The following is a 9,011-nucleotide window of genomic DNA, read 5'->3' as shown; positions in this document are numbered from 1 at the left end:
TTTTGTAAATTTGGCATGTATCCAGACGTGTATTATGTATGTAATTTCCCAAATTATCTCAGGAAATCCATAAAGTATTGTTAGTTGGCGTCAAGCTAGCCAAAATGAACATTTTACCTTTCTATACATTCTACATTTTATTAATGTGACTTATTTGGAAAGGTAACATGGAAGAGAAGAGGATTGCTAAGACCCAGAGCAAAGGTATATCTTACTATAATATGTGATATAACTTTTTAAATTCCAAAATATGGTACTTTATATTTCAAGGCAGCTCAGTTCCACCCCAACTCTGTGATGATGACGTTGGCAATACTTTTCAACAACAGGTAATCAGGTTGTTTTGGGTTTTTTTTTGCTAAAAAGACTTAATTTTATGACAGAGTATGAGGGCCACATTGAAAAAAATAATCTGAGATTTGGAAAATAAAGTCGTACATTTACAAGAATATAGTAATATTATTACCACTATATAGTACGACTTTTTTTCTTTTCTTCTTGGAAATTTACAAGAAAAAAAAGTCGTTATATTACCTTATTTACGTGAATAAAGTCATAAATTTGCGAGAATAAACACTGTAAATTTACGAGAATATATATAACATTATTCCGACTATATATTCCAACTTTTTTCTTGTGAATTTACGAGAATAAACATCGGAAATTTACGAGAATATAGTAATATTATCACGACTATATATTACGCCTTTTTTTCTCGTAAATTTCCGACTTTTTTTCTCGCAAATGTATGGCTTTTCTTCTCGTAAATTTACGAGAAAAAAAGTCATAACATTACCTTTTTTTTTAATGTGGCCCGAATGCTCCGTTGTAATTATCCCTTCAAAGTACCAAAAGGAGTTGTTACTCTTATTTCCAGGATTACAGTAGAGCAGGGGTCACCAACCCGTTGATCGTGAGCCACTGGTCGATCTTTGGGACTTTGCCGGTCGATCGCGAGAATATTCCAAAAATATTTATTACTACATCAGTGCCCTCTCCTCCCGGAGAATGACCAACAGGCATGCATTTTGACGACTGAACACGCCCGTACGCCTCCCCGTCCTCCAGGCACGCAACCCGCAATCTAGCCAAGAGCCCAGTCCCCGTAACCTGGCCCACCCGATACTAGCGCATGCACACCAGATTAAGCAGGGAGAGAGAGTGAGTGACAGAGCGCAGCGTTGTGCCTGATAATTTGTCATTGCATCACAGCACAAACAAAATAAAATTAAAAATGGTAAAAATAGAGCAAAAGGCACAATGACAAAAGGCTGAAATGGCTGACATAAACATATACAGTGGTGTAAAAAAGTGTTGGCCCCCTTCCTGATTTCTTTTTTTTTTTGTATGTTTGTCACACTTAAAAGTTTCAGATCATCAAACTAATTTAAATATTAGTCAATGACAACTGGAAACTGAACACAAAATGCAGTTTTAATGAAACTTTTTATTCTTAAGGGAGGAAAAAAGCTACATGGCCCTGTGTGAAAAAGTGATTGCCCTCTAAAGCTAATAACTGGTTGGGCCGCCCTTAGCAGCAACAACTGCAATCAAGCGTTTGCGATAACTTGCAATGAGTCTCTTACAGCGCTGGGTAGGAATATTGTCCCACTCATCTTTGCAGAATTGTTGTCATTCAGCTACATTGGAGGGTTTTCCAGCATGAAGCGCCTTTTTAAGGTCATGCCACAGCATCTCAATAGGATTCAGGTCAGGACTTTGACTAGGCCACTCCAAAGTCTTCAGCCATTCCGAGGTGGACTTGCTGGTGTGTTTTGGATCATTGTCCTGCTGCAGAACCCAAGTTGGTTCCAGCCTGAGGTCACCAACAGATGGCCGGACATTCTCATGTTTCCATTTATCACAGCAAGTCTTCCAGGTTCTGAAGCAGCAAAACAACCCCAGACCATTACACTACCACCACCATATTTTACTTTTGGTATGATGTTCTTTTTCTGAAATGCGGCCTTACTTTTACGCCAGATGTAATGGGACACACACCTTCCAAAAGTTTAACTTTTGTCTCGTCATACCACAGAGTATTTTCCCAAAGGTCTTGGGGATCATCAAGATGTTTTCTGGCAAAATTGAGACAAGCCTTAATGTTCTTTTTGTTCAGCAGTGGTTCTGGTCTTGGAACTCTGCCATGCAGGACATTTTTGCCTAGTGTCTTTCTTATGGTGGAGTCATGAACACTGACCTTAACTGAGGCAAGTGAGACCTGCAATTCTTTGGATGCTGTGGGGTCTTTTGTGACCTCTTGGATGAGTCGTTGCTGCGCTCTTGGGGTCATTTTGGTTGGCCAGCCAGTCCTGGGAAGGTTCACCACTGTTCCATGTTTTCACCATTTGTGGATAATGGCTCTCACTGTGGTTCGCTGGAGTCCCAAAGCTTCAGGAATGCCTTTATCACCTTTTCCACACTGAAAGATCTGAATTTCTTTCTGACTAATATTTATATTTGTTTGATTATCCAAAGCATTTAAGTGTGACAAACATGCAAAAAAATAAGAAATCAGGTAGTACACAAACACTTTTTTACACCACTGTATACGTATCCTGGTTGGAGGGGTAGATCTTGTGCAGGTTCACGGCCAAGACCAGGGATCTTGGTCTCAAAAAGGTTGGTGACCACTGCAGTAGAGAAATTCCTGCTTCACCACAGCGTTCCCAACCCCTTCCACTGGAGCCTATCTTCATTTTTGAGCAGGTTCAAGCAGCGGAACAACACTCTCTCACCAAAGAAGATGTTGTCATTGAGACAACGGTTGCAGAATGTTGCATCAAGCAGAATGCAGAATCAAGCACGAGTGATGCTTTTGAAGACCAACAACAACAATCCGTCAGCAATCCCATCGGTGTTTCTCAGCTGGAGAGGAATGACAGCGAGCACAGAAATGACCAGGAGGAAAACATGAATGAGGAAGGTGGCCCAACACTGTCCCAAACGGGCATTGATCAGCACCAAATATTACCGCCGACATCCGTGGAGGCAAGTGGGTCTGGCGCAGCTGCTTTGGAAGATCAGCAGACAACGGAGAACGAGTGCGATTTTAAAAAAAAGCAAAAAAGGGCACTGAGTATTGTAACCGAAGCAGCCACAGGCGAGCCAGCCAAGAAGAAGAAAAGGATGGGTATGTGTGGCCTGATGGCGAAAGAAGCAAGTCATTTTTTACACTGCAAAAATGGACAAACACAAGAGGAAAGGCCAGCATTTATCAGTAGGACGTCTGTGGTCGTCACACAACCAAGGGAGCAAGATGTACTCCCATCAAGTCAGCATAGCACACCCGACAGGTTAGTCCAACACTGACACCAGGGGTGTACAAAGTGCGGCACGGGGGCAATTTGAGACCCGTGGCACGTTCTAAAAATATGATTTTACAAGGAAACAACAACAGCAAAAATGGAAAAGTCAGCACAAACTTAACAAGAATAAAGTCAAAATGTTAAACAAGTTGTATTCTAGCAAGAAAAAAAGTCGCAATTGTACGAGAATACCGGCATAATGTTATGAGGCAAAATAACGTCATTTTAGTAGCACGAAATTGAAATATTAAAGAAAAAAACTGTTTTTTTGTTGTAATATTATGAAATATAATTGAAATATAAAATATAATATTATGAAAAACAAACAAAACAGCAAATATAGTTGTAATTTTTGGAAAATTTGGTTGTAATGTTACGATAACAAAGAGTAAATATTATGAGAATAATGTCATAATTACGAAGAGAAAAGGTTGAAATAGAACAATTAAAAAAAACAATAGCAGAAATGGGAAAAAAAATGCTGTAATTTTAAAGAATAAAGTTAAAATATTAAGAGAAAAAAGTTGTATTCTAACCAGAGGGGAAAAAAAACGCACTTTTACGAGAATAAATTTGTAATTTGAGGAAAAATAATGTCCTTTTAGTAGCACAGAATTGAAAAAAAAATCTTTTTTTTTTAAGAGTTGTAATATGAGAAACAAACAAAACAAAATGAAGTTGTAATTTTTGGAAAATTAGGTCACGGAAAAAGTTTTCATGTTGCAAGAATAACGTCAAAATATTGTAATAAAGTTTTAAAATTACAATTATGAGAAGAACATTTACAAGAAAAAGGTTGAAATAGTTGGAACATTTTTAAAAATGGCTGTGATTTTTCACAAATAAAGTCAAAATATTAAGTGAAAAAAGTTGTCTTCTAACTAGAAAAGAGTCACAATTTTACGAGAATAAATGTGTAATTTGAGGGAAAGTAATGTCATTTTGAGTTGAAATATTGAAGAAAATATATGTTGTTTTGTCGTAATATCAGAAACAAACTAAAGATGTAATTTTCGGGTTGGGGAAAAACTTATAATATTATGGGAATAAAGTGAAAATATAGGAAAAAAGTCATAATATTACGAAAAGAAAATTTATGAAGCTTATTTAAGTAGAAAGTTGAAATATTTTTTTAAAAAGGAGGGGAAAAAAGAGCAAATACTACTACTACTAATAATACACTAATAATAGGCTTTTTCACCTACTGTAAATCACAAAGCTGAGATGAAGTCAATATGTTGTGTGACGGCAGTGAAACAGTGTGCAAGCCAAGTGGCGTGGATGACAAAGATCATGACCGTGAGCAGGACTCGCTTCCTGGTCTGGACCAAACTGGGCCCCCACAGGAGGAGGAGAACCAGCATTTTGGGTATCCAAAGCCGCAGGAAGTGGACTGTGGGCCGTCAAACGTCACACATTCGGAGATGGATGTGCGGTGTGTTGCCGTAGCGACCACTGAGACGCGGGATGAGACTCATGGTGACCCTGTGGACGAAAGCAGAGCACAAAGCGGTGCTGAACTGTGTGAGGCTGCGCTCTCGGGTGCTTCGGAGAGGAACGACATGGTGAGTCGGAATGCACTGGAACCTCCAAATTCAAAGACACTCAAGTAGGATTTAGCTGTTTGGTGCACTTTTATGGCTAAACTCTTTATCTTGGCTTGGTTGTTTTTTGTCAAGTGTCAGCCTGTGTAAATACTGTATATACTGCAAGTAGCCCCGTCAAAATAGTTGCCCCTCTTGCCAGCGCTAAACCTTCTGGGTAATGTAGTATATAAACATTTACAACATACCCGTGTCCTAGGGCGGCAGTGGCTCAGGAGCCTCTCTCCCTCTACCCAGTCACTGTCGTCATGTCCCTGGGCAAGACACTTCACCCACCTTGCCTCCAGTGCTGCCCACACTGGTGTATGAATGCGAATGGATGTTTGGTGGCGGTCGGAGAGGCTGTAGGCGCCAATTGGCTGCCACGTTTCCGTCACACTACCCCTGGGCAGCTGTTGCTACAGATGTAGCATACCACCACCAGTGTGTGAATGAGGAGTGAATGAATCATGGCTTCATTGTGAAGCGCTTTGGGTAATGAAAAGCGCTATAAAAATCTAATCAATTTCTATTGTTATTATTATTATTATTATAGATCACTCTCGACAGTTCCCCAATGTTCTCTATGAAAGAGAGTAAACTATGTGCAAAAAAAAAGCATATTATTAGTATGAACTTCGCTCTTTGCTCTTTTTCCTCCCATTTTTGCTGTTGTTTTTTTTTTAATTTTGTAACTATTTTTACTTTCTTCTTAAATAGTCATTGTAAAAAAAGGTTTTTATATTTCGACTTTATTCCCATAATATTATAACATTTCCCCAAGCTATTTTTTAAAATTACAATTTACTTGGTTTTGTTTGTTTCTCATAGTATTACGACTTTTTTTTTAAACATATTTTTTCTTTAATATTGAATGCTAATAAAATGACATTAATCCACCTTTGTTGTCTTAATGTTTTGACTTTATCTCCATAATATTATAACTTTTCCCCAATGCAATTTTTGAAAAATTACAATTTTATTTGATTTTGTTCAGGTTTTTTTAAAGCATCTTTTTTTTTTAATATTTAAACTCTATGCTACTAAAATTACTTTATTTTTTCGCATAATATTACAAGTTTATTCTTGTCAAATTTGCTACTTTTTTATTGTAAGAGCCCAACTTTTTTCTCTTAATATTTTGACTCTATACTCGTAAAATTACAACTGTTTTTCCCCCATTCCTGCTGGGATTTTATTCAACTGATACTACAAATTTTCTTCTCATAATTATGACTTTTTTCCCATAATATTCTAACTTTTCTGCAATGTAATTTTCCAAAAATTACAACTTTATTTTGTTTTGTTTGTTTCTCATAATATGACTTAAAAAAAATGTTCTTTAATATTTAAACTCTGTGCTACAAAAAAAAATCCTCGTAATATTACGCATTTATTCTCATAAAATTTGCTACTTTGTTCCAATTAGAATAGTACTTTTTTCTCTTAATATTTTGACTTTATTCTAGTTAACTTACAGCTGTTTTTCCCACTTCGGCTGTTTTCTTTTTTTTATTTTCCAACTACTTCAACTTGTGCTTGTACATTTTCTTCTCATTAATTATGACTTCAGTCCGATAATATTTCCACTTTATTCTTGTCACATTATAACTTTTTCCACAACCTAATTTTTCAGAAATTACGACTATATCCATTCTTTTGTTTCTCATAATATTACAGCTTTAAAAAAAAATTAATGCTACTAAAATGACATTATTTTTCCTCATAATATGACGTTATTCTCGTAAATTTCTGACTTTTTCTGGTTCAGTTTTTTCTCTTAATATTTTGACTTTAAAATTACTGCTGATTTGTCAGTTTTTTAAGGTTTCCTGTTCAATATTTTCAGAATGTGGCGCGGGCCAGCCCCTGGGCTGCACTTTGGATTGCCACCGTCCTTCCAGTGCCTGACACAGCAGGGTGCGAATGTGCAGTAAAAAAAACCCTCTAATGATGGTTTTGTTTTTGCACACAGCGTGGAACTCCTGTTGAAGATGCTCCTCTTGCTGTGAAGGCAGAGCACACGCAAACCAACAGCATGGCTGACTCGCTGGCGTCTGGAGGCTTGGATTTTGTGTCCGACACGCAGCTCAACAGCATTGCGTTGATGTAAGCGCTCGCACGGACATACAAGTTCTCCGTGTACACAGAAAGTGAAAGTGAATTGTCCCGTACAGTGTGGTCAGTGCAATTTTAATGTTTTTTTTTTTTACAGCGTATGAACGCTGTTGCACGCCAAGCATTACTTACCTAACATCACTTAGCCACAAAAGTACTAGAAAAAAACGTGCTTGTTGTGTGTGAGAGTATTTGTGCATGAGATATATGAGGCATGTGAGATGCATGAGATGCTGGTGTGTCTGCAGTGAGGAGCAGACGACAAAGGAGGAGGATGAAGATGCCACAGAGCTCATGTGTGGCCTCATAAGGGAACTCTCCTTTCTCAAGTTGGTCCCCGTCTTCTTCAACTGCTTAAAAAAAGGCTTCTGGACTGGGTACTCATTGGAACGTGTTTTCTTACAGTCGCACCGTCATGGCCGCTCACCGAGAGATTGACAGCATGCGGCGTGCCAGGAAGAACTCGAGGAGCGTACCACGCTGATATTTTGGACTTTATAGTAAGTTTTTCTACACGATATGATCATCTTTCTTCCACGAAGTACCCTTTCAAGTTCACTAGCAGGTACTTCTTGCTGTTGTATTTGTTGAATAAAAGCCCTGTTTGTTTATTATGAAGGCTTTTGTAAAAGCCCGTCATTCTTCCCGCGTTTTAGAGGTGTCCAAACTTTGTCCACCGAGGGACACGTACTGAAAAATCAAAAGATCTTTTTTTTGTTGTTAAAAGGCAAAAAAAATCGCCACCAGAGAATAAGAAACATAGCAGGAGGATGAGTTATAATGTTACAAGAAAAAAATCAAAATAATACGGGGAAAAAAGTAATCATATTATGAGAAGAAAACTTACGTGGAAAAAAGTTGAAATAGTTGGGGGGGGAAACAACAGCAGTAATTTTACAAGCGTGAAGTACAAATATTGTATTCTAATGAGAAAAAAGTTGTAATTTTATGAGAATAAACTCATAACATTACGAGTAAAAATAGTAATATTAGTGGCATAGAGTTTAAATATTAGAGAAAAAAGTCGTAATATTATGTGTTCCCGGTCGCGGAACACTGGCCCAACCAGTCTACTTGTGCTTTGTGGACATGGGAAAGGCATTCCACCGTGTCCCTCGCGGTGTCCTGTGGGGGGTGCTCCGAGAGTACGGGATTGGTGGTACGCTACTAGGTGCCACTCGGTCCTTGTACAACCGGAGCAGGAGCCTGATTCGCATTGCCAGCACTAAGTTGAGCCGGTTTTCGGCGAACGTTTGAATAACAATTCTTTTCATAATTTTCATGCACAGAATTTCTAGGCGCAGCCAAGGCCTTCGAGGGAGTCCAGTTCGTGGGCCTTAGGATCTCGTCTCTGCTATTTGCAGACGATGTGGTCCTAATGGCCTCATCGGGTTGTGACCTTCAGCGTTTACTGGGGCGGTTTGCATCTGAGTGTGAATCTTCTGGGATGAGACTCAGCACCTCCAAATCCGAGACCATGGTTCTCAGTCGGAAAAGGGTGGATTGCACCCTCTGGGTTGGGAGTGAGGTCCTGCCCCAGGTGGAGGAGTAAGTAAGTATCTCGGGGTCTAGTTCACGAGTGAGGGAAGATTGGAGCGTGAGGTCAACAGGCGGATTGGCGCAGCGTCTGCAGTAATGCAGTCGCTGTACCGGACCGTCATGGTGAAGAAAGAGCTGAGTCAGAAGGCAAAGCTCTCAGTTTACCTGTCAATCTATGTTCCCACCCTCATCTATGGTCATGAGCTTTGGGTGGTGACCGAAACAACGAGATCGCGGATACAAGCAGCTGAAATGAGTTTCCTCCGTGGGGTGGTTGGACTCACCCTCAGAGATAGGGTGAGGAGCTCGGCCGTCCGGGAGGATCTCAGAGTAGAGCCGCTACTCCTGTTGAGGTGGCTTGGGCATCTAGTCCGGATGCCTCCCGGACGCCTCCCTGGTGAGGTGTTCCGGGCATGCCCACCCGGGAGAAGGCCCCGGGGCAGACCTAGGACACGCTGGAGGG

The 9,011-nt window shown here is 39.6% G+C and overlaps 1 protein-coding gene across 2 annotated transcripts; it reads left to right on the top strand.

Annotated features, from left to right (window-relative positions):
- Positions 1-103: 103 nt before the first annotated feature.
- LOC129182892 (uncharacterized) lies at positions 104-8,412 on the top strand. 2 transcript variants are annotated; one of them, XM_054779536.1, is made up of 8 exons: positions 104-204; positions 271-329; positions 2,710-3,296; positions 4,561-4,873; positions 6,867-7,000; positions 7,258-7,338; positions 7,415-7,509; positions 8,299-8,412. In XM_054779536.1, exons 1-7 carry the CDS (start codon positions 168-170, stop codon positions 7,491-7,493), a joined length of 1,290 nt encoding a protein of 429 aa, XP_054635511.1. In that variant the 5' UTR covers positions 104-167; the 3' UTR covers positions 7,494-7,509; positions 8,299-8,412. The 2 variants fall into 2 exon arrangements, with proteins under 2 accessions (XP_054635511.1, XP_054635510.1); XM_054779535.1 differs by lacking the exon at positions 8,299-8,412 and having other exon boundaries at positions 7,415-7,640.
- Positions 8,413-9,011: the final 599 nt, after the last annotated feature.

This window comes from Dunckerocampus dactyliophorus, chromosome 6 (assembly GCF_027744805.1).
Source record: "Dunckerocampus dactyliophorus isolate RoL2022-P2 chromosome 6, RoL_Ddac_1.1, whole genome shotgun sequence".
In the NCBI taxonomy this organism is placed as follows: domain Eukaryota; kingdom Metazoa; phylum Chordata; class Actinopteri; order Syngnathiformes; family Syngnathidae; genus Dunckerocampus; species Dunckerocampus dactyliophorus.
Note: the sequence above shows the minus strand (reverse complement) of the source record. Positions and strands in the feature narration are given on the sequence as shown.